At 34.5% G+C, this 27,021-nt stretch overlaps 1 protein-coding gene across 1 annotated transcript in view; it reads right to left on the bottom strand.

The window, feature by feature from the left end:
• Nucleotides 1–4,432: 4,432 nt before the first annotated feature.
• The window catches only part of NAMPT (nicotinamide phosphoribosyltransferase), a 39,325-nt gene continuing 16,736 nt past the window's right edge, over nucleotides 4,433–27,021 (bottom strand). The window contains exons 5-11 of the mRNA XM_090287334.1: nucleotides 23,645–23,803; nucleotides 22,949–23,085; nucleotides 15,314–15,539; nucleotides 13,500–13,619; nucleotides 9,330–9,470; nucleotides 8,090–8,224; nucleotides 4,433–5,561 (exon numbers count right to left, since the gene is read on the bottom strand). Coding sequence (XP_090143460.1) covers nucleotides 5,451–5,561; nucleotides 8,090–8,224; nucleotides 9,330–9,470; nucleotides 13,500–13,619; nucleotides 15,314–15,539; nucleotides 22,949–23,085; nucleotides 23,645–23,803 — 1,029 coding nt within the window. The 3' untranslated portion in view covers nucleotides 4,433–5,450. The remainder of the gene's footprint in view (nucleotides 5,562–8,089; nucleotides 8,225–9,329; nucleotides 9,471–13,499; nucleotides 13,620–15,313; nucleotides 15,540–22,948; nucleotides 23,086–23,644; nucleotides 23,804–27,021) is intronic.

A 27,021-nucleotide genomic window follows, 5' to 3' on the forward strand; every position in this document is an offset into this window, starting at 1 on the left:
GCCCCCACGACCAAGAATATCTGCAGACCCACCCACTTGGGTAAAGAGAGCCAGTGCAACAGCTAGAGAGGAGCTAGTCCCATACAGAAGTGGGAGAAGTGCCTGGAAAAGGGGCAAGTGCTGAGCAAATGGCATTGTTTCCTCTTAGACCCCTCCCCCACATACAGTACCACAACGTGGTGAAACGGGTCACTCTGTACTGACCAATACCTAAGGCTCCGCCCCTTACAATGTAACAGGTGCGACAGCTCTAAGACACAGAGGAAAACAAACACAGGAGCCTGATAAGATAAGGAGACAGAGAAATATGGCCCAACGGAGGGAATGAAATCAAGGTTCCAGTGGGAGAACTAAGCGATGAGGAGGTAGACAACCTAACAGATTAAAGAGTTCAAAACACTGGTCATAAAGATGCTAATAGGCTTGATAGATATGCTTAAGTACGGCAAATACATAAGGTAAGAAGTGAAGACTATGCTAAATGAAACGGAGGAAAATCCACATAAAACCAATGGTGAAGGGAATGAAACTGGGGTTCAAATCAATGATTTGGAACATAAGGAAGAAATAAACAGTCAGCAAGTACAGAATGAGGAAACAAGAATTGAAAAAAAAATGAGAAGAGGCTTAGGAACCTCTGGGACAACTTTAAACATGCCAACGTCTGAATCATAGGGATGCCAGAAGGAGAAGAGGAAAAGCAAGAAATTGAAAGCTTAAATGAAAAAACTATGAAGAAAAATTTCCCAAATTTGGTGAAGGAAATAAGACAAGTCCAAAAAGCACAGAGTCCGAAACAAGCTGGACCCAAGAGGACCACATCAAGATACATCGTAATTAAAATGCCAAAGGTTCAAGATAAAAAGAGAATCTCAAAAGTAGCAAGAGAAAAGCAAAAGAGTTACCTACAAAGGGGTGCCTATAAGACTATCAGCTGATTTCTCAAAAGAAACTTTGCAGGCAAGAAGGGACTGCCAAGAAGTATTCCAAGTGATGAAAAGCAAGGACCTACAACCAAGATTACTCTATCCAGCAAAGCTGTCATTTACAATGGAAGGGCAGATAAAGTGCTTCCCAGACAAGGTAAAGCTAAAGGGATTCATCATCACCAAGCCATTATTATATGAAATGTCAAAGAGACTTAAGAAAAAGATCAAAATTACGAACATTAAAATGACAACAAACTCACAGCTATCAACAACTGAATCTAAAAAATAAAAGAAAATCCATCTAAGCAAACCAGAATAGGAACGGAATCATAGGTATGGGGATCATTTGGAGGGTTATCAGCTGGGAGGGGGAAAGGGGAGAAATGAGGAAATGGTGCAGGGATTAAGCATATTTGGTTGGTACAAAATAGGCAGGGGGATGTTAATAATATAGGAAAGGGTGAAGCCAAAGAACTCATATGAATGACCCATGAACATGAACTAAGCGGGGTGGAATCGCTGGAGGAAAGGGATTTACTGGGCAGAGTGGAGCAAAGGGAAAAAAAATTGGGACTACTATAACAACATAATCAATAAAATATACTTAAAAAAATAACATAAAAGCACCCCCATTTAAGAGCCAATCCCTCCACCAGTGCCATCCTCTTCCACCTTCTCTGGAACCCAGTACCATCACTGATCCCTTTTGGCTCTTTTATCTTCAATTTCTCCCTCTTTCTTGGGTCCTTTTCAAAGATAAAACCATAGCTAAAAAAGGAAAGAAAGACACACTATTACCTCATTCTCTCCTTTTCACATCCCAAATTCAGAGTTGTGAAGTAGATTCTTTCTGAGATCTACCTCCTCTACTACCTGGAAGGAGATCTCTAAGCCACTAATTACTGCCAGGCGGTTAAATCTAATAGATGCTATTAGTTCCTCACTCTATTTGACTTCTTAGCAGCTTTAAACAGCTGCGCAAACTGTCTTCCTTTTGCTTTCATGACTTTCTTCCTACCAATTTTCTTCTGTTTACCTTTGCTTATCAACCTCCTTTGCCTGCTCACCTTTTGCCACTTAACTTTTAGAGATCATATGGTTTTGCTCTAGGTCCTCTTTCTGTAAGCAGAAATGGGCACATATTTTTCTTTAAAGAACGATATAGTAAATTATTTTAAGTTTTTTTAAGCCATAAGGTCTCTGTCATAACTACTCAACTCTATCACTGTAGCATGAAAGCAGTCATAGACAATAATTAAACTACAAGTACAGCTGTGTTCCAATAAAACTTTATTTACAAAAATAGATCATGGACTACACTCTCCCTTGAGAAGTACTTTTTTCCTATGTCTCCTGGGGCCATCTATACATCAAATTCTTATCTTGAGACCCTCTTGTCCAAAAATCTGTATATCCAGCTACCAAATATACACTTCTAAATGTCTGAAAGACATCTCAAAATCTTAATATAGGAATTGTGCTCTTTCTCCCCAAAGCTGGTCTCCTTCCAGTGTTCTTAGTAAGAGTCACTGCCATTCATATAGTTGCACAAAGTAGAAAACAGGAGTCGTCTTTGACACCTCTCCCTCTCTAAATAATTCTTTGAACTGAAGAAATACCTAAAAAAGGCAAGTCTGGAAATATGCTATTATTGGAAGCACACAGTCAAATTTAACATTTCACTAATAGAGCTAAACTTTATTTCCATGTTTATTAAATGTTTATCTTTGATGTTGAATACATATTAGAATCGCTTTAACATACAACTTCGGAGAAAAGCGGACATTCTCCACTGAATGGGTTAAAAAGGAATGTAAAACTACAAAATACTTGTTTAAATGTTGAATTCTAAATTATGGCAAACAGAACAATAAATACCGTGCCATTTTTCTCTTTCTAGTTTTCCAAATTATATTTTTCATAACAACTTATTTCAAGAACGGAAATAAGGGATAATCTCTAAAACCATTTTAGTTTAAGTATAAAGTACAAATAAAGAGTCTTAACACAGAACTCCTATCTCCTATTTAAAATACAAATACTTCACGATGTTACGAATTGAGGATTAACTGACATCAGCTGCAAATCTAAACACTTAAGCAAACCCACATGCCATTTGCTTTTGTCTGGAATAGTTAGGCTGATTTAAGGGTGACACAGTAGAGTTCTGATTATCTATGTTAACCACTGCTACTCAGAATGGTCCTAATACTAAGTGCTTAGTGATGGAAATTCAGGATTAGTCAGTTATAAGTGGCTAAGAGCTAACAGAATTAATCATTCCATCCAGTTATCTATGGCCACGTCCAAATGGACAGATTTTGGCATTCACTGAAAGTTTTAAAATAAAACTCCTTTAGATACTCTGAAACTGCTGAAATTCATAGTACAAAAGAATATTGTTTGTATTGTAATTGCAGTGTTTAAACCAAATCAAACTTATGGGTGGTTATCAGGTATTATTGGTAATATATTTTCTTTTAATTCACTGTAAGCCCCTTAGCACATTTTGCGAAGATGTGTTCTTCTTAATGCTACTAATCTTTATTTAGATACATTTAAAAATCAGCTTAAAATGATTTCCTACCAGAAATTACAGGATGAAAACTTTTACTGAAAGTGAATAATGCTTATTATTCACATTAAATAAGTGTTTAGAATCATCTGCAAAAACTTGAATTCTTTATAATGATGCTTATAAAAGACATTTAATAAAGGTAAATCACCTCTCAGATTATTCTCACAAAATACTTTCTCATGTAACTGTTCAGGTCAGATGATTTATGGCTTTTCAATTTATAAAATTTCACATTTAATATCGTGTTGTTAAAGCTTTTCTAAACCAATCTTCCAATATCAGATTCTTAGATGAGAAAAGAAAGGACAAAAGAGAATCTCTGTATCAACTTAGCCTCCTCCCTTCCCTGAAAAATAAAATTTCTCTTAAAATTCAAGGCACACTCCTAAAGGGCCAGATAATAAATATTTCAGGCTTTCTGGGCCATGTGATCACTACTGCAACTACTCCTGCTGCTGTCTAAGAAAGCAGCCACAGACAAAATGTTATTTACAAAAAAAGAAAAGAAAGAAAGAAAAAAAGCAGTCTAAATTGGCCTGTGGGCCATAGTGGTGGCCCAACTCCCTGCCTTAGAAGAACAGACCTAAAATAAAGGAATCATTTACAAATCCAAAAAAACAAAAATATGGCCTCCTGTGGGATGTGATGACTGACTCAGAATCTAGCAGTTAATCACTTAACAACACTGTGACGTTGAACACTTTGAATTTAGTCAACTTTCTGCTTTTGGTTAAGATTCTTCTATTCAAACATGCCATCATGCTTTTCATTGGGGATATTACATCTTCATTTAAAAACTTGATGAAATATTATTAAGGAACTCATCTTAAAATTAACAAATGATGTCCATACAGTTTAATATTCAATTTAATTTTTAAAAAACTTAATGAAAAATATAACAGAATCAAAAAATTTAAGATAAGTACACTCACTACCCATTCCAGTATTAAGTCATATCGACTACAGAATAGGAAAAATAAATTCAGACATGTAATTACTTTAAAATACACTACTTCCACTTTTGTCAATATTTTACATTTATGTATATATTCTATAGTGGAAGCAGAAATTCTTTCTAAAAACATTATCTCCTTAAAATCTTGAGGTGCATATTATAGCCACAGGCAATATCCGACATATAAAACTGCAGTACAGGCCTTTCAGATTTGGCATTTCACTGGTACAATACAATGACCAACATATATAATCACTGTACAGTGCCTAGACATTCCAGTAAGAACCATTATTTTCTTTAATGTAGAATGGTTAATACATATTCTACAAGGGGCAGTGAAGTTAGTAATTCTACAGGATGTGTCCTGACATAATTTTCAAATTGTACAGCAACACAAACAACTTTGTTAAGGCCATGTTTTATTTGCTGATTAATGGACAAAAGGCAATGTAAATTATTTTCAAGTATTTTCTTGAAAGTCTGTGCTCATAAAAATCATGAAAAGTTGGAAAGACTGTTAAATCACTGAAACTTTAAATATATTGTACACAATCTTGTTTGTACAAAAATACAAGTTAAATATAAACATAAAGCGATCATGATAATTTTATGCAAATCTGTTTTATGTGATCTTTAGTTATATATAAAAGTTTCTTAGTTCTGTTATTTGAGAAAAGATCGGTCCAGATTAAGTTACTATCTATTTTGGCAAAGGGCCCTAAAAAGCTTACTTTAGCATTAATCTTTTACATGGTCAAGTTCATTTCCTAATTTGAGATCACCTAAACACTGGGAAAAAAGAAAAGAATTAAAGGGCAGTATGTCCATAAACCAACAAATAATTTGGCTGTAATGTATCATAAAACAAAGAAACTCCACTCATCTGTACAAAGAACATTATGTATCACTCACACACACACACAGCTGTATATGCGTGTGAATTCACGCTCACACACACAAGAACACACACACAGTCATAAAACAAAGCCTAATGAGGTGCTGCTTCCAGTTCAATATTCAGCTTTGCATTTTTTCTTACTTCATCAAATGAATAGCTTTTTGTCACCTTCCCATTCTTGAAGACAGTATGGAGAAGATCCTGCACAAATATAACAATAGTACAATTTAATGATTAGACTATCAAGCAAAATACTTATGCAATGCTTGCTGAGTTAAGATTGACTAGTTAAATACAAGATGTTGATGGTGTTCAGTTATAAAATTTTTTTATACAAAGAATACTGGTGGAGGAGGCAGAGAACAAGACACTATCTAAAATGGTTATTAACTTGTATGAACAGGAATGACGTAATAATACATTCTTAAAAGTTTTCCTTAAAGGATAAACCAAAACACCTAGTTGACCCACTCTTTTTTTTTCAGGTGGGAAATGTGTTGCCCAGAATCCTGACTGTTGCTGATAACCACCACTGATAGTGCAACAACAAAAACCCACCACACATCTCCTTGTTCCCAGCCAACAGACTCAACACCAGTTAAATGCATAAGCCTGGAATTTAATAAATTTGTTAGTTACTGAGTTTTTGACTTAAAATAAGCAAACCAAAAATCCCTAAAAAGCAATAAACCAAACGTAGGCAGAAACAAAAATAATTATTGATTTCTTAACTAATGCACAGTGACTGATTTACAGAGACTTTGTTTATATCCAAAAATCACTGATACGTGTAATCCATTTGATCCTTTCAAGGGTAGCAAAGATAAATTAGCAAAGATAATTTAAGAAATTAGGACTAAATTCCCTTTTGGGGCTGATAAAGTCACTCCTGTGTCAATGAAGAATTATCTCCTTCTAATTTCTCTTTGAAAAATCTGTAAGTAATCTATCATGCTTAAGTTTCCATCTAGTCTGAATATTGTGCTACATATGACATTACAGTATTTCCTCCTCATTTATCGCAGGTATTACATTCTAGACCCCCCCGTGATAGGTGAAAATCCGCGAAGCAGGAACCTTACATTTATTTTAGTATTTATATATATTTTAAGGCTTTATAAACCCTTCCCACACACTTATAAATTGTTCCTAGTCCCTTATTAACCTTTTTCACACTTTTATAAACACTACTTATGTTCTTAAACATATTCTACACTCTTAATTAAACCTACGTAACTTTAAAACATACCGCAGTAACTTTAATAACAGTACCGCAAAATCCCATGATATAGCGAAAAATCTGCGATAAATAATTAAATAGTTTAAAAAATTTTGTGATACAGTGAGGCCATGATAAGTGAACCGTGATATAGAGGGACTACTGTATATAATGTTTTTGCCATCGTGTTGTTTCAAATCGCACTGTTCTAGCTATAGCATTTTCTTTCATAAGGTTAAATATAATTATCAAAATGCTTATCAAAATGCTTAATTATAAGTTAACTACTGCCTTATGTATTCTGGAGTATCATTCACATATGTTTAAAATCAATGCCTTTTTTCAATAATAGTTATGACTATATCTAAAGTAATTCATCAAATTCCTGGTAGCTACAATTGCTAAGTGAAAACTACTCAAAGAACTGCATTAACAGGCTATATACAGTGATCTAATTCTAAAATTTGTTTAGAAACATTTTTTTTAAATTAAAGGTAACAAAAATGTTATTTTATTAACTCTGGTTCAAAATCTTAATATATAATGAAAGTAACAAGCAGAATATTTGATATGGTATAATGAATCTAAAGTAATAATGTGTTTATGTTTAATGTAAATTTTCTCTGAGAATATAAATATTCATGAGTAGTTTCCCTCTAAAGATGAATAGTATTTTCAATCCAGTGGTTTAAAAAATAAAGATTTTATAACTTTGAGTTAACAAATATAAATGTACTTTTGTATGTTAAAGACCTTTAGATCATATGGACTTTAGCATACTATAAATTTTCCCAGTTTGGTTGACTTGAATCAGAAAACTTAGTTAAGTCTAGGTTTCACCTTTTATCCTTATGTAATCTGAATCAAGTCCTGTAGTTTTCACCTCTTACACCAGTAAGATAACACAATTTGCCTCTTTAGCCCACAGAGTTGCTGTGACAATCAAATAAGACTAAAGAAAACTATCTAAACTAGAGTCTGTTGTTTTTAAAAAATGGAGTTATCTTTAACAACATTTTAGAATTTGGATAGCCTTTCTTTTAACTATTAAAATTACCAAAGTTTACTATAATACAAATAGTTACGAGAAATGTAAGAACAGCATCCTTAAAATATTTGTAACTATTCCTCTTCAGAAAAAGAAAAAAAAAAATCACTGCTAATTGGTCGTAGGAGTAAGATCAAATACAGCTTGTTGAAGGTATTAGTCACTACCCTGCTGGTTGCTATCTGGAAAAACTTTTATTATTTTTTGAATGTTGCAAAATATTTCACCCACTATATGTATAAGTCTCATATTTATGATCTAACCACTTTATGTTTTCCATTTTATTTTGGTAGGCTAAGTCAGATATTGTATAGTTTATAATAAAACTACTTTGTCCTCCAAAAAAATTTGTTCTGAAAATAATTTAAAACTAAAATACAACATAAAGTCCTTTCTTAATTTGGAGAGCCAAACTATTATCATTGAAAACAAAACAAAAACCCAATCAGCACAGATACATACATGACCATATTCCTCAAGGTCTCCTTTTCCTTCCTCAAGTGTAACAAAATTCCCTGCTGGTGTCCTATGTAAAGATAATCGACCCTTTTTGGACCTTTTGTTGGGATCAGCAACTGGGTCCTTGAAGACATTAATCTGAAATCCAAATTCAGAAAGAGAAAAAGAAGACTAATCATCAGAAATGGTCATTCAACTCTTTAAAAAAACTATATACATAGTTTAAATATAAATTTTAAGGCATAATGAACCCAATCAACATCAGGCTTTTAGAAATATAATTCTAGCCTATTTTGGAGGACAGAGTGAGTGAGTACTTTGTCAGGCAAAAATGAAATCCAAACCCTGGCTATCCTTTCTTATGACTGTAGAATACCAAGTACTCCTTTCTGTAGGAAGTCATTGCATGTAATCCCTAAGGTATCTCCTTTTCTATTACAAATTGTCTTTAAACTGATTGAAGGATAGCACAGGAATGTTATCGAAAAACAAATTTAGGTCAACTCAATTATATAATCTGTGGCTCCAGAACTAGGATTTTTACTAAGGCAAAGGGTTTCTTTCCTATTCCATAAACTTTCCATTTGTTACTTTTTACTCTATAACCTTGCTACTGTCAGAAGCAAAAAAAGACCTCGAGAACCCAAGAGCAGAATGCTTGCTTCAGGATCAGAAGGTAGGAGGCAAAACATAAGCAACTAGTCATGGCTTTGAAAGGAGGGAGATGGGTCAATCCCAGTAATCTCCAAAGAAAAGTGGAGGTGAATAAAGCAGAGTACCAAACAGTGTGTTCTTAGGTGAGTATTCCCCACCCCCATCCTTTGACCCAAGACCATGAAGAGTTAGGGGGATTGTTGTTCAGCTACCTAACAGCTTGGGTTCCTCTATTCTAAGGCTACTAGAACATGATTCTGGTATCACAACTCCAACCTCATACTCCACTTTCTAGGTTAGCTGATGTTCTCAATCAAATATGGTCAATTTTTAATTCAAAGTTATATACTATAAAAAGCAGTGGAAAATGACTACCCTGCATTGTCTCTTAATCTCTCATCTTATTTTTCCTAGTCTCTTTTATTCTCTTATTTATTACCTAATGTCTCTTTTCTTTCCTTTTTTCTGAGCCAAGGTCAGTGATGCCTGACAATATATTAATAGTTCAGGACCTTTCATCCTCTGTAACTGAATTTTACCTAGATACATAAAGAAGGTATTAACATAGGAATAAGGTTAAAGGACATACCCCAAGGCCATTGGTTATAACATAACTACATTTGAAGGAACAATTCAAGAGATCTCTTGTTAATTTCTGTAGCAAAGCTCCACCGGAACCGAAAGAAACATTTTCAATGCTCCATTTTTTTTGCTTCATGCCTTCTACAATCTAGAAGATTAAAAAATAAAACAAACAAATACTAAGTAATTTGGAAGAGGAAAAATAAAAAAGAAAAACCAGATAAGTAATTTGGAAGAAAAAGAGGTAATTTTTCATGGGCATTATTGATAATTGGTTAAGGTTAAGAAAATGAAGGAAATTAGAGAGTGAGGAAAAAGTTGGCTCTAAGGTTACATGAGTAAACTTCTCTTATCTGCCTCCTGTAGTTGTAGCCCAGATGCCAGTAACACAAGCAATGAGACCTAGACATTTGCCCTGAATTACTACATGTTATCACATGTCATAATGCATGTCAGATGTAATGGGGCATTTAAAAAATCAACAGATATTGGTATCAAAACAAAATAAAATATTCTCTCCTACATGTCAGTTCAGACACTGGCAGTCATTTTACTCTGATTAGAATCCCAGTGCCATAAGCAAAATTATGAATAGACTGGGCATTAACATTTATCATTGGATCATTTTTGGCAGAATACAAGCCAGGTGGAGAGACCTGTATGAACACATAGTTCTGGCAACTAAAATAGTTTTTTTCAAGGGACACATAACTTAAGTTACATTGATTGGTTAAACGACATTATTATTAATGTCATTTATATTTCCTTTTCCTAAGTAGGACTTATTCACCCAGCATCTGTCTTATTCAACATATTTAATCACTTGTAAGATAGAAGGTTGCAAGTGAAATTTAGTAATCATTCCTTTAATTTCATGAGAATAGTCACAACAAAGTATTGGGAAATGGTTCCATTTTATTGAAACAGAATTTTCCAAAAAAATTAAAAATCATAAGATTTAATATTTTATATAAATCATTAATATAAATTCACCATATTCCCCTCAAATAGGTAAGAGTCTTGACCTGACATAGCTATTAAACAATGAATAATAAATATATTTTAACAATCCCACATTAAAAAGGCAAGTTTCTTCTTAAATCTCATGTAATTCTACTACTATATGTGAGGAATCAAGATGAAAACATACACAATTTATTTTAAAGCGATTCCTTAAAAGTATAAGTAAAACAACAATAAAAACCTTATAAAAAATACAAAATTAAAAAACGTTCCAACAGTAAATTTCATGGAAGAAATGTAAAGTAGAAAACAAAAATGGAGGAAAAGAAAGGGAAACATATAAAAGGAGGTTAAGGTGGATTAGTTAAAAAAAAGAAAAGAAAAGAGAGAGAAAATAGTTTCAAACCTGTCACATGATTTCATGAGTTTAGATATGCCTCAGAAGCATAAGAATGAGGAAATTACTAAGAACAGTAATCAACTAATGCCCTATCTCTGTACTTCTGGCCCAGTTTCTTTAAGATATTTTTCCAATATAGCTGCACCAAAAGTTATAAAATTCAGACAATTTAAAGTTTAAGTGAATTGTTCTGTAAGAGTATAGGAAATTACAGAATTTGGGAGAAAATTACTACTTAAAAATATTTACACATACAATCAGAAGGAAATCTGACTAGACATAAATTGACAAAATTTAACTGTTCAACACTATTTATTTTCTTATTTATGTCCAAGGTATCTAACTGAAATGAGAAGAGTTGTATTATGCCATCAGAATTTAAATAAAATGTTTTTGTGCCCTGGCTGGGTACCTCAGTTGTTAAGAGTGTTGTCCCAATACACCAAGGTTGTGGGTTCGACCCCTGGTCAGGGCACATACAAGAATCAACTAATGAATACATCAATAAGTGGAACAACAAATTGGTATCTTTCTCTTTCTGTCTCCCTCTCCCTCCCTCCCTCCCTCTCACCCCCTTCATCTCTCTAAAAATCAATCAATAAAAAATTTTAAAATATTTTTATCACATCCATACATCTGAATCATGCACTATGATCTATAATTGTTTCCACAATTCATTATATTTAGATAAAAATATTAACGTGTCCCAACCATTAAGATTTACATAAATCTTCTATATAGTCTATGGCCCAAAGGTATGAGGGTCAGAGGAAATTTCCTAGAAAGGTAGAGAAAAGGGCTCAAGGGAAAAAATTAGGTTAGCTAAAAGGAAAGAAAAATATTTAAAATATGTGGGACTTCACTTGCAAAGAAATCTTTTCACCAAATTTGAGAATTTGATATCATTTTAATGTCATTAACGAACACTCCAATGGATAGGTCTCCATGATAATCAAGATGACTGAATCCCTAACCAAGATACAAACAGAAAGAGAAGATAATCTGTATTCTGTTCAACACAAAAGAGATTTTTGCTTCTTTTCATATATAAGCAGATTGATTTTGGTACACACGAACTAAAGTACGCTTATGTTGTAAATTTTATGGGGATGTCACAGGGAAGACTGACTGTGAATAAGCAGTCCAACAAGTGAGGCTGACAGTCAAAGAAAGAAGTCAGTTGTTTGAAATTAAACAGATTTTTCATTTTGTCAAAATTAAGGCATCTAATTTAGTATATGTACAAAGCAAAACCACTATATTAATTCTTCCTTTTGCTTCTAAAAACTTATTTTGACCCATCTCCAATAAGAAGAGAGCAAGTATCACTCTTTAGGTAAATCAACACAAGTACATTTGCATTACACAAATTATTCATTCCCTGATCGTTCTGTTTAAGGTTTCACGACTGTCAAAGAATATTTGTATATCTGTCTCAATACCTGACTTCTTGTTCATAGTTAAAAAAAAAAAAAGAAAAAGAAAGGAAAGCCAAGAGCTTCAGTTTTTAAAGGGAAGTTCAAATATCTGATTGAACAACCCAACCTAAAAGAGCTCACCACTACAACAAGGAAGGGCAGATATAAGGTATGGGAAGAGCATGGGGCTAATGGGTATTCTGAAAATGGTACAGTACCCTGTCCATGTTTCTTCATCTGAAAGAGGGATTAAGAGGGTACCTGCTAAACTGCCTAAAATGTAGAAATGGGTCTTAGTTCTTAATTGATACCAAGATAAGAAACTTTAATTGAGCTGAGCTAAGGAGACAACAGCAATTACATATGCCAGCTGAGTTTTCTATAATCAGATTCTCCTCCTCTTCACTGCAGACTTTTCTTCTATTTCTTCTTTCCCTTTCACAGGAAAGCCCCAAATGTCCTAACACCAAATGTCTTACAGGAGTTTGGAGTTTCCACTTTCCTTAGGCAAAGCAGTATGGGAGAGTTGGTGGAAGAAACCTCATTTATGTTATTGCAAGAAATCTATTCCAGATAACCTCCTTTTGGAACTCTTAAATCCACATCACCACAGAAATACTGTTTATTATATTCAGTCATTCTTCCTTTTAAATGACTCTTTGGAAAATAAGCTATTTAAAATCTGGGTACTGATCTTCCTCTAACCACACCAAACTCTGTCAAACAGAAAAATCTTTGATAACTTGCATTATGTAAGTGATACCACTGGAGACTGGTATACATTAAAATGTCAATGGTTTATAATGGCAGACAGTCCACATTATGAAATCAGTGATATCCTTAACTTTTATGGAGTATATCTCATGAAATTATAGCTCTTCAGAAGCTTATTTGAGAATAAAAGAGGCAAAGATTTTAATATAATACATTATTTGACTAAATCTAAACAATAATAGTGATGGCAGTTGAGGCTTAATTTAGAAGAGCTGACAAACCATTTTATAATTTTGAAAAAACACAGAATACATCTGAATTTCACATTGTTAGAGAATGTGAAGCTCCATTCTACTAAAAAACCTATATGAGCAGTGTCAACACTTTTTGTTTTATATACAAGGAACATTTCTTAACTGGTATTTTCTTGTTTCATAGTGATACTTTGTTAGGCTTGTCATCCAGTGTGGCCAGGGAGAACTGGGAACAGTAAATGTGGTTTGGCTGGTACTTCTATACTTCAAATTACTATTATTTATAAAATTTAAGCAACCAACAAAAAAGACATATTATAAACGCTTATGAAAAGAATCATAATTGTGCTGAAATTATAAATGTTTATCAAATTAATAAAAAGGAGTTTAATGTTTACCTTATTGGAACATTTAATATAAACACATACCTCTTGTAAAGTATTAATATCTACTCCATCCCCTTGAATAACTCGAAGATAAGGTGGTAGCAGCTTGTAGCCCTTTGAGTTCTCAGTAACAGGGAACTTCTTACCTAAAATATCCAAAACCTGTACAGAAAAATACACACCCAACATAAAATAACTAAAAATGAAAAAAAACAAAAAAAGTGTAAAAGCTTTCCAAAGTTAAAAAAGTGACTTTGCTATTCTAGACAATCTTTAGAATATAAAAATTAATTTACTTAAAAATTTTTACAACACTATTTATAAACCTTCTAAAATTTAGTCTCAATTCATTTTGATTATGTTAGAAACAAGCATTCTATTTTCTGTCAAGTCAAAGTGGCTCAAAACACCTTTCAAATTACATTAATTCATAAAAATACTCTAACATTAGAAGCTTAAAACACTAAATATAATAAAAGTTTTAAAAGGTATGGAAAGTACCACTTAAACTCACGATTATACATCTGATTTGGATTTATTCTGCTTGTGCCTAAAGAGTTTTGTTTGGTTTAATTTTGATAAAAATAAATATAAATCCATTTGAATTACAAAGTTCAGAGAAATAAGATATGTAAGGCAAAGTTGGAAATGAACCATATATAACCCCGTTTTTCTGAAGTTCTCAACTAAGGATGATATCCAAATTTTAAGCTAAACTGTATAATATGCAAGTCATAAAACTCATTCATTAACTACTAAAAGTTGTATAGCAGCTAAAATATCTGAACATTGACTTAAAATTTCTCAGAAAGCTTAGTCAGAGATTCAAAAGACCTATCAGACAATCTTCCTCCCCAGCAATCACTCCCTTTTTCTAAGCAGATTTAAGATTTTAACAATGAGAAAATTCCATATTAATGATGTTATTATTCCTAAAACTAGGTCTACACATTTTTTTATCAGGTAATAGGAAAAACATGAAACCTGTTAAGTTTGCTGAAACCAAATCTGTTAATATTTCAGGCTAAGATAAGACTTTAAGATTGGCCTACTATGTAACAGGTTAAGAAAAGACTTCCTTGATTCTGTGTCCCTTTTTTTTAAGTGGTGATTTATCATCTAATCATTAGCTGGGAAACTTGTGGTAAAATGAGAAGGTGACAATGGATACTTGGCTTATTTTACATATTATATGACCTTGAGCAAGTTACTTAAACTTCTCTGTTTCTTTGTCTATAAAAAGAGAATGTAACATTTATCATAGGTTTTTCATAGAGATTAAATGACAGCTTAAGTAAAGCACCTAACAATATTTTTCTAGTAGTAAAGATCAAATAACCTGCTCTTATTTACTGCTTTTCAAAGAAGGCAAACCAAGTCCTGACCACTAGTAGATAACACTGCTACACTGAGGACTGATGTACCTTTAAAGAATCACTACTTGAAGAGTATTTTCAACAATATCTTTTATCACATCATCTTGTATATATTTCTTTTGGACTAAGAACTTCAAAGGTATAGCAATATCTGTGATAAAGGAAAATAAACAAACTATAAACTTGGTAACCAAATCACAGAATTCCTTAAAATGGTAATGCTATTAATTAATTTTGAAAGTAGAAAATATCAACAGTACTTAACTGTGTATTTGACAGTTTATATAAATAACCCATAACTCTGGGTATCCTTTCTGTTATTAATGTGTGACGTTGGGCAAATCTATTACTCTCTCTGGCTGCAGCCCTAAAGGAAGGTCCAGAGAGCTCTGAAATGGAATGTATAAATAAAATCAAAAGTAGTGTTGATGTAGCTGGTCGATAGATATTTTAATAATCAAGTTATGTATTAAAATTTACCTTTAATACAGTGTCAAGAGGATTTCCAGAATCGGGTCTGATTACTAGTGGTGCTTCTGTACTTCTTGATACTATTAAATGTCTTAGATCTTCACCCCATATTTTCTCACACGCATTATAAATATCATAGCTATCGCTGACCACAGATACAGGCACTGATGAAAACTGTGTTACTATATGTTCAAAAGCATCTTTTTCATGGTCTTTCCCCCAAGCTGTTATGGTACTAGAAAACAAAATGAAAATACAGATTTACTTAGGCAGATACCTTACCTGTTCCTGAATCACATCTCATGTTTACTATACTATACCACCAACACTGCAGAGAAAGTGGGTGATTTAGTTTAATGAATGCACATCAGGTTAGTTAAATAGCTGGGCCAAACCACCCCTTCAATAATTTTTTTAAAGACTAAAAGTAATGTTATTCTTCCCAAACAGTTATTTTAGCTTTTAAGTCATATTCAAATTTTTGGAGGGTATTCCTAAACCTACTCATTTAAACTCAGTGAACTAAAAAGCACTTATTAAATGCACTCTATTCATTATGCCAAGATGCTAGAAAGAACACATGCTCCCATTATTTGCTAGACAATGTAAAGCACTTAGCTCCCGCCTGTGAATTTTCAAAACCACATACCAATAATAGCAGACATATATTTGATCTTTTTATCTTTCAAAATCTTACACTTAAAGGTAAGCTATACCACAGATACACACAGTCAACTAACTTTACCTATTATATGTTCAAATGGCCAGTAAGTCCTTTATTTCATTTATAGATTATCCACTACTAATTAACATATGCCCAGGGAATGAAAATTTTAATATTTAGTTTGTGCCAAACATAATTTAATGGGAAATAAAGTGTGAGAGTTTCTGAGGCAAGAATGGTTACAGTGATTTTTATAATGTCCTCAATAATGGTTCCTCTTATTGAACAGATTAATTATATGTAATTTAAGTATTGTGGGTTTTCTAATACAGGGGTAGGCAAAGTAGGTTAATAATAAATAATTAATAATACAAGAATAAACTGTTTTGCATACCCACACCAGTAAACCTACTTTTGTCCACTCCTATAATTTTTCAAATTCTTAAACAGAATGAATTTGAAAATTGCCATTTCCTCATGCCAACCAATTTTTCTTTATTCCCGAATTTTCTAGTCTTTGCCTCTACCCCATTTTCATAAGTAAAATAATGAGAAGATAACCCATTCATTTACTATGGAACCCAATGTAGGTATAAGTTTATCTCAAAACTATTTGAAGAATCATACTAACTTATGTTTGAAATTGTCATTTCATTTTTACTTTTTTGCTGAAGGACTGAAGTAACCAACTTTTTCTGTACTGTCAATGGTATGCTGGGGATAGCAGAGCATATACAATTCAGGGTTAAAAGACTTAACTATCCAGAGATGCTACTCTAGTCTGAAATGGAAAAATTGCTTATTCATATGGTGAACACTCTCTTCTAACTACTACAGAGGCTGCCAGTAGCTATAATGCCAACTCTCTAATTTACATAAACATCTGCAGGCTAAGAGAAAATTAAGACATGATGAAGAGAAGCCCCTTCTTCATATCAAGACCGCTACTGTCACCCTGGCCTGGTGGCTCAGTTGGTCAGAGTTGTTCTGCACACCAAAAGGTTGTGGGTTTGATCCCTGGTTGGGGCGCGCATGGGAGAAAACCAACTGATGTTTCTCTCTCACACTGATGTGTGTGTGCATGTGTGTGTCTGTGTCTTTCTCCTTTCCTCTCTCCTTAAAAATCAATTTAAAAAATATCCTCAGGTGAGGATTAAAAAAAAAAAATTGCTACTGTCTACATTATAAGGGAGATAATTAAGAGCAAAGAATATCAGTACTGGAGAGCTTTGTAATTGAAGAAAAAAAAAACCCTACAGTTAGAGGTCATTGCTCATGCAGTTGTTTTACTGGCATTGTATCAATCATCTAATCTGTTATTTGTGTTTATCATGTCTAGCAAATGTAATTGTTCGTTTTCAGCCTTTATCTTATTTATTTTCTCTGTGGCATTTGAACTTTCCTGAAGCTTTCTCTCCCATGACTTCAATGACACTTCCCACGTTTCAATTTTTTTTTGAAGTATGGCTGCTTTTCAGTCTCCAACAGATGCTATGCTTTCTCCTTTCTTTAATCTGACCAAAGGCTCTGATCTGGGCACTTGTCTCCCTTTATACACTTCCATGTATGAAAAACACTCTAAGCTTTTAAAAATACCTTGTGATGAGGGTCTCCAAAATCTGTACCCCAGTCCAGGTTTTGCTCCTGTACTCCAGATGCACTTTGTTAGGTAGGAAGATGACTATCCTTATCTCATTATTCCAGACATTTCCTAAAGCACCCTCTACATAATCCATTTGTTACACCTATTCTTCTAGCATTTGGTGCATGGAAATGAAAAATATTTATTCAATGAACTCTACTCATGCTAACATTCCAATTTCCAGTACCAAATTAGATACCTTTCCCAAGTTTGAAGGAAAAGTTATGTAACTGAGTATTTCTAAATCCAGAATCATATATTCCTTAAGAAAATACTTATAACAATGGCAGTGCTGTAAAATTTAGAGTTCTCTTATTTTAAAGTTATTTTAGATATTAGCTCATTTATTCTCAATGACCTGATGTTAAAGATGTAAAATTTTAGCTCCTCCTTTCGTTGGATGGAGGAACTAAAAAAAAAAAAAAAAGAGAGATAAATGACTTGCCCAAGGCCACCTGGTATGTAAGCTGTAAAGTTCTACTCACTATACTGTTGTTTAAAGGACTTCTATATTTAAGGACACCTGAACACTTATAAATGTAGTAAATATGTGATTGTATAAGTAAAATGGATTTTCACTGTTTTAACGTGAAAGACCTAAACATGCCCTATTTTATTCTCGGATTTGTAGTACCGTACTCATGATGCTATTACTTTGAAACAAAAGTCAAGAGTCTAACACATGGATACTACATTAAGTTAAAAATACATCTAAGTCCGAAATAAAAATACTGTTAACACTAAAACCATTGTTGGTTGATAAATATTCCCAGTTTTACTAGTCTTAAATGTGGTATTCAATAAGGCCCTACTAATATGGCAATCCTCATAAATGTTAGCTCAATCTACTCTATACTGAGCCCCAATTCAAATCATCAAGTTCTAGCAATTTCATCTCCCAAGCCATTGCTCATGTTTATCTGCTTCTTTCCATTCATTTTGGCCACTTGGTTTTGAACCTTGTCACCTCTCATAACTGCTGTAATAGCATCCCATAAAGCCTCGTACCTTCTCATTTCTCTTTTCCTATTCAAAATATATCCTGCTATCAAAACAATATTCCTTAAATATTTCTCTGACATAGCTTCTTTGCTCAAAAACTTCAATGCCCACTCCCATTTGAAAACAGAATTAGAATAACCTAGCATAAATTTGAAAGTCTTCACTAACCTGTCTTCCCAGTTTACCTTATGTTCCCTCCAGTCTCAATGTTTTATCCCTGATTCCCTCAACACATTCAGTCTCCTCTATCATTCTGCTCTTTCAGGACAATGCCCAACACATGGCAGACAATGCAGTAAATATTCATTTAGAGAATGAATAATTCCCTGTGACTGCCATTAAATTTTACCATTCCTTCAAAGTCAAGATTTCACATCCTACTTCTATAAAACCTTTCTTGATTCTGCCATCGGAATACAATTCTTCCTTCCTTTCCCTTGCATCACTAGAACACTTAAATTGTACCTCTTTAAAAGTACCTAATAAACAGAGCAGAATGTCACTACTGTACTATTTTATCCTGAAGACAGTCAGATTTTTATCTTTCTGTCCCTTGTAGCACTCAGTAGATTTGAATAAAAGTTTAGCTTTTGCATCGTATAAAACAAGTGCTTAACAAATAGAATTTTTTTTTTTTTTTTAAAGCTCAGGTTTATTCTAAATTCATTACTGGTTTTGCAATATTCAAGTATAAGTAGGACTTAATAAACCTCCCCAAAGAGCAAATAAATTTATTATAAGAACCAGAAATAAGCACTGGCATGATAGTCTGTTTACTCTTCATTTTCTAAAGTATATTTATTGATTATACTACTACAGTTGTCCTTTTTGCCCCTTTGCCCCCTCTGCCTGGTTACTCCCCTTCCTTCCAGCAATTCTCACCCCTTATTTCATGTTCATGGGTCGTATATATATATAAGTTCCTTGACTTCTCCATATCCTTTACTATTCTTAAAATCTATTTTGTATCTACCAATTATGCTTCTTAATCCCTGTACCTTTTCCTCCATTCTTTCCCTTCCCGTTCCCCACTGATAACCCTGCATATGATCTCCTATTTATGATTCTGCTCCTGTTCTAGTTGTTTCCTTTATGTTTTTTAGATTCAGTTGTTGATAGCTGTGAGTCTGTTGTCATCTTACTGTTCAGTTTTGATCTTCTTCTTCTTAAATACGTCCCTTTAACATTTCATATAATAACGACTTGGTGATGATGAACTTATTTAGCTTTACCTTGTCTGGAAAGCACTTTACCTGTCCTTCCATTCTAAATGATAGCTTTATTGGATAGAGTAATTTTGGTTGTTAAGTCCTTGCTTTTCATCACTTTGAATACTTCTGGCAAGCCCCTTCTTGCCTGTAAAGTTCCTTTTTAGAAATCAGCTGACAGTCTTATGTAGGTAACTCTCTTCTCTTGCTACTTTTAAGATTCTTTATCTTAGGCCTTTGGCCTTTTAATTATGATGTGTCTTGATGTGGTCCTCTTTGGGTACAACTTGTTTGGGACTCTGTGCTTCCTGGACTTGTATGTCTAGTTCCTTAGCCAAATTAGGGATTTAAGAAGAAATTAGATTTCTTTCATTATTTTTTAAAATAAGTTTTCAGTTTCTTGCTCTTCCTCTTCTTCTGGCACCCCCATGATTCGGATGTTGGTACATTTAAAGTTGTCCCAGAGGTTCCTAATTCTCTCGTTTTTTTCAATTCTTGTTTCTTCTTTCTGTACTGGGTGAATGTTTATTTCTTCCTTTTGTTCCAAATTGTTGGTGTGAATCTTGGCTTCTTCCCATCACTGTTGGTTCCTTGTATATTTTTCTTTATTTCACTTTGTATAACCTTCACTTCTTCCTTTATTTTGTAGATGTACTCAATCGTTTCCCTGAGCAGCTGTAACACCAGTGTTTTGAACTCTGCATCAGATAGGTTGGCTGTCTCCATTTCACTTAGTTCCTTTTCTACAGTTTTGTTTTGTTCATTTGGGCCATACTTCTTTGTCTCCTCAACTTGACAGCCTCCCTGTGTTTACTTCTGTGTCTTTGGTAGAGCTGCTGTACCTGTTATGTTGTAAGGGGCAGAGCCTTAGGTGTTCGTCAGTGTGACCTGTTTCACAGCCTTGTGGTGGCATGTGGGGGAGGGGTCAGAGAGGGAACAAATGCTGCTTGCTTGGCACTCATCCCTTTTCCAGGTACTTCACCTACTTCCTATATGAAACTGGTGCCCCTCTAGCTGTTGCCCTGGTGATAGTCCCCAGAGTGGGTGACCCTGTGTATATTCTAGTACCATGGGTGCCCTCTATATGGACTCTCCTGAGAGAAGGGCAGTTTATTCTGCTGCTCCAACCCACACTGATTTTCACAGTCAGAAGCTATGAAGCTTTATTTGCCTGTTGCTGGAACCATGAGCTGTTTGGTCTAGCCTGGGGCTGGGATCACTCTCCACATGTCTCTCCTGTCTTTATCTGCCACACATGAATGCAGGACTGCTTGTTCTGCCTGCTACCCCTGCCTTGCCTCCACCACACCACCCCGGCTCCTTGTCTCCACCCATTCTACCTGTCTGAATGAATATTTCTTCTTAAATCCCTGGCTGTCAGACTTCTGTACAGTTTGATTTTCTAGCAGTTCTGGCTGTTTTTTGCTTTGAAGTACAGTATTCCCTCACTTATAGCAGGTATTAGATTCTAGACCCCCCTGCAATAGGTGAAAATCTGCAAAGTAGGAACCTTACATTTATTTTAGTATTTACATATTTTTTAAGGCTTTATAAACCCTTCCCACATACTTATAAACCCTTCCCAGTCCCTTATTAACCTTTCCCAGTCCCTTATTAACCTTTTCCACATTATAAACACTACTTATATTCTTAAACATATTCTATACTCTTAAACCTATGTAACTTTAATAACATACCTATACAGTACTGCAAAATCCCGTGATATAGCGAAAAATCTGTGATAATTAAATATATTTTTTAAAAATATAATATTCTTTAAAATCCCGCGATACAGTGAGGCCGCAATAAGTGAACTGCAATATAGAGAGGGACTACTGTAAATGTGGCCCTGGCTGGTTTAGCTCAGTGGATTGAGCGTCGGCCTGCGAGCTAAGTGTCGCTGGTTCGATCTTCCAGTCAGGGTACATCAGAGAAGGAAAACTCTGACTCCAAAAAACCTCCGCTGCCTTGCGGCATACCTCTTCAGGGGAAAGGCTAAGGGAGTAAACCCTGACAGAAAATCCGGAGCCGGAGTCCCTAAGGCGGTTTGACGTTGTAGTCAACACCGGCAACTCCTGCAGCGCACCTGAAGCCAAGCTGTATTGACTCCGTCTTTCCCTTGGACCCTTCAGCTGCGAAGAGAGGGGGGGTCTGCTGCATGGGCAACAGCAGACCCTCCATATTACCCTGCCCAGGCTCTGTAGCTTCAGCGTCATCGCAAGATGTCGATTCAACACGGGAGGAGACAGATACCGTGTCACTCCCGAGTCGGACTGCACAGCCATTCTCGGCGGTGCAGATAGACTCTTAAGAAGCTACACCATCGTCTCTCGAGACGGACGGCTGCCGACGACTGTAAATGTAATTATTCTTATGGTTGTGTCCGGAGGTGGTGCAGCATGTCTATCTACACCTCCATCTTAGCTGGAAGCCCTCTGTTTGCTTTGTATTTTATTGTTTTTTTCTATTACTATTTATTCCTCCATACCCTCTTCTACAAACCCGCCCTCCCCCACCACCATATATCTGGCATATCCTTTAAAAACAAGTGAACTCTAGGATCAGACCAACTGCTGCTTAGATTGCAACTGCCTTCTAGTTCAACTTGAGATGATTTAGTAAGATTAGATAAGGAATCAAAAGAAGAATCTGAACTTTCTTCCTTTCATTGAAAAGGCTTACTTGCTCATCTACAATTGAGGGTACTGGCTCTAGGTGACAATTTCCAAGGCAAAGATAGGTGAAGTCATGTAGAAGAGCAGGGAAAAGGAAAAAAGTGATCAGGTTTGAGTGCTTCTAGACTTAACATATAAAATCTATCTGCATGTGGCAACAGAGCAGCTGAAAAAGTCCTTTAAAGAAAAACCTATATGGCAAAATACCAGTTGGAAAAAGGCTCTTAAATTGTTTCTATTAGGATGGTTAAAAGTTCTCTACCTCCCTGATAGTAATTTTTTACAAAATATAAATAATGAATTTGTATTGCTTAAGTTCATGAAGATTTACTGGCGAACACAAGCTATGTAGTTAAGCAAAATATTACTGAATTACAAATACATGAAGGAAAAAACTTAGTAATTATAGAAAACAAATGTTTAGATGACTAGAGAATGAAAACAGAATTTTACCTGTGTTCTGCCGCTGGAACAGAATAGCCTGGAACAGGATCTTTAGTTCCGTAGTATTTTTTAATTAAAGCAATTCCTGCTACTGTATCTGTTCCTTTGAAGTTAACCAAATGAGCAGATGCTCCTATGCCAGCAGTCTGAAAAATAAACCATAAACCAAAATCCCCAAAAAGAAAAAAAAAGACCCATACTTAAGGTATAGATCATATAGTTGCCAAAGAATTACTGTCTTCTATTATTCTTAGCGAGCACTTAACTATTATCAAGAGATAATAGTTCCTATGACAAAGATAGTTTTTCTTAAGTGTTTAAGGATTCAATTGTTACTTCCTCAAAGGGAACTATTTAATAGTGACCCACCTCCATTTACCATCACTCTCTTCTCCCTTACTCTGCCCAATGCTTCTCTGTAGCACTATCTGACATTGGCTATATTTATTATGTCTGTCTGTCTGTCAGTCTATTCACCCTCTCATCTAATATATAAAGCATAGAAACATTTGTTGAAGGCTATATTCCATGAACTTTCGACAGAGCCTAACACACAGTAGGTACTTTATCTGTTCCCTAAACGTCTGGAATTTCAAAATGTGGCCTATGTAGACCAACATCAACCTCGTAACTTCCCAGAAAGTTTATAATGATAATTTACTGCAATCTACATTTTATTCAAATAGGTTTACTTCAGTTTCTTACCTCTTGGGAAGAGACTCCCCTGTAGCCAAAATCATGCAGCTTGTATTCCAGACCATCTAAGTTACCAGATGTTTCTAACAAATATTTGGCTAATATTTTCTTCTGTTCTCTAGAATTTGTGGCCACAGTGATTGGATACCAGGACTGAACAAGAATAGTCTGTAGTAATAAAATTAAGCACAATTATTAATACATAAAATATTGGGTTCTTTCTCAGGAAAATCCTAGCTTTCTCTGGAGGTATGTTCTGCACTTCCACACTACCGGAAATACCATTTAGACATTTCAACTGTATAGCAGGATGCCAACACATGCATTCCAGATACAGTGCATAGTTCGGCTCTCAAATCAGCAACATGAAAGAAAAGCACATCAGGCCCTTAACAGTTGAGATCATCACATTTCTACCCAAATCTCCAAAGCAGCAAATAATAGTTAGAAAGACTATCTGTGATGAAGGACCAACTTTTAAAAAGATTTTCAATCTGTCATGGACCAATAGTTTTATAAGATACATACACACTTGGATGGTGAGGAAACTATCATTAAAAGTTTCTAAATGCTTATCCTTGATTTCTGTATTTAATATGAACCTGCATCAAACAGTTCATGGACCAGCGCTGGTCCATGGACTACACCTTGAACACTATGGTATGGGTCTAAGATTATTCATTTACTCCTCTAGGTAGACTTGGATCTAATTTTTCCTTAACAGCTAAATGACTATTGGTAGGTTATATACTTGAATACTTTTGCTTAGCACTAGACAATTTTATTCACTGAGTTATACTTTATGTCCATGGTTTTTATCAGAAGTCATTATAAGAAGGCCACATGAAACATTTCTGCATGTATTGTAAAACTGCGAGGTCACTGTCTACATTATGCTTAGTACCTATTATGTAAGTTCCCAAACGAGGACGTGAAAGAATTGTTAGGTTCCTGCTCTCTGATAAGAACTGCACCTTGGTTTTCTTTTTTTCCTTGGCTGCCAGTAAACTCCAAAGTAAGTCTGATGCTTAATCATGACAAATATATTAATTACTATGGCTTAGGAATTCATTCCTTCTCCATAATAGGATAATTTTACATCTTTAGTTTATAAACCAGACAAGTCTGTTATTAGAAGCAGTCTCAAATTTGTTTCAGAAAGACCTCAAATGACAATAATGTTTGGCTCAATCAAAAAGCTACTTAATGTACGAATTAAGTTTTACAAAATTATCATTTACTGAATACCAGGTTAAGTAGTCAATAAATAAGTAAACATAAAAGATTATTTAAACTTTGGACTTTCCAACTCAGTCACATAAAATGAAAAAATAAACAAACAAAAAAGCTGTAGCATTAGACTCCTATGACTGATTAAATATGGCCCCAAATCTTTGCAACTCTTCTCATCAAGAGATGGAATTTGTTTCTTCATCCCTTGATTCTGGGCTGTACTTATGCTTTGCTTTTAACCAAAAGAATGTGGCAGAAGTCATATTGTATGACTTTCTAGCTACTGTTTCAACAGGTTTTACAGGTCTCGTTCCCCTGGATCCTTGAGACTACAATGTTGTGGAGGACCTAGGTTACTGAGAGAGCCCCAGCAGTCCCTGCTATCTCAGAGAGGCCCCGGATGTGGAGGGAGGCCATTTTAGACTGTCCTGTCCCAGCTGAACCCTCAGCTGCATGCGGATACAAAAGTCTAAGCAAGGGCAGCAGAGAACCATCTAGTTAACACAGAATCATGAGAAATAACAGCTGTTTTATTTTGGGATAGTTTGTTAAATAATAATAGAAAACTAAAGCAACTACTAACTTAAACTCTATAACCAATAACCTTTACTCTCTAACCACTGTTTCTGAAATTACTCTTCTGATTTCACTGTCACTGCCTATGATTATCCTACCTCTAATCTTTAGTTTCTCTGACTTCCTCTTCATACCACTGATTATCATCCCAAAGCAATGTTTTACTCAGGTCCTGTTATTCCTTAAAATCCTTTAATGACTATCATCCATAGAGGGAAAAAGCCAATTTGTATGGAAATTTGAGGCTTCCTAAAATCTTGCTTTGTTTACCATCTAAAGGTTGATTTCCCACTTTTATGCTGCAGTTCCCTTTGGGCTATTTGCCATTCAAAAATATTGTGCCATTTGCTCAGCTATTCCTTTCCTTTCTTAAAGCTCATTTATAGGGCTGGACAAAAAGTTCCTTTGTTTTTTTCTGTATGATGGCTCTAGTAGGGCTTAGTTGTCTTTAACTTCATTTAAAACAATTCTGTTATATTGTATTGTGACAGATGTCATATCAGCATTAAAAAAAAAAAAAAAACTTACCAAAATCGGAGAATTTTTGTGTAGCCATTTTAATATTGAAAATGAAAGAAAATTTGCCACATTTTTGGTGTATTATGCTTTATTAATCAAGAAAGGTGAAAACGCAACTGCAATGCAAAAAAGATTTGCATAGTGTGTGGAGAAGGTGCTGTGACTGATCAAGTGTATCAAAAGTGGTTTGCATGGTTTCTTGGTACTATTGACATGTTGGCCAAAGAATTCTTTGCTATGGGAATATCTTATGCATTGGAAGATGTTTAGCAGCACCCCTGGCCTCTACCCACTAAAAGCCAATAGTGGGAGTTAGCTGACATACTCAAAATAGCCAAATCAATAAAGTTATTGCTGATAATGAAAAATGTATCTTTTATTTTACAGAAAAAACATAGCAGACTTTTTGGCCAACCCAATATGTTTTCCAACTCAGGTTCCTTAGACAGAATTACCTATTTTCCTGCCACCAATTTAGGATTCTTACTTACGTTAGTGGTTAGTTAAGAATGAATTGCTCGTCCTGCAAAGGCCCTTAAATAAGACATATCTTGCCCTAATTTCTGTGTCCTGCATTATTTTGCACATAGCTGGAACTCAATCAATGTTCACTTGTTGAATTTAATTCAATCAATTCTCACATTTTAATTTAACTTAGATTGATATTATCTAGGAGTATGAGAAAGATAAAACATAGTGTGAACAACTCTAGTTGAGTTATAAAGGTAGAAGATTGACCTTACCCCTCGAAAAATGCCAGGGAAGGAAGGAAATAACTATCAGACACAGTGATCCTTCACATCACCATTTCCTTTCCATAGTCCAACAAAATCAGCTTAAATTATACTCTTAATAAAATCAGTCCCCTTTAAAAAAGATCACTGTAGGTGTAAGCAAGGGAAAAAAAAAAAAGGCAGGTTAGTTTGGGTTAATCCAAGGTCTAATAAAAATAGGCCTTGTTGGAAACTTCCAAAACAGCAATTTGCCCATACAAATCAAGATTAAATTTTTAGCTGAAAACTAAGACTAAATTAAATAAACCTGCAAATTTCATCTCA

The sequence above is a fragment of the Furipterus horrens genome, unplaced genomic scaffold (genome assembly GCF_987537825.1).
Source record: "Furipterus horrens unplaced genomic scaffold, mFurHor1.1.pri manual_scaffold_9, whole genome shotgun sequence".
Classification (NCBI taxonomy): domain Eukaryota; kingdom Metazoa; phylum Chordata; class Mammalia; order Chiroptera; family Furipteridae; genus Furipterus; species Furipterus horrens.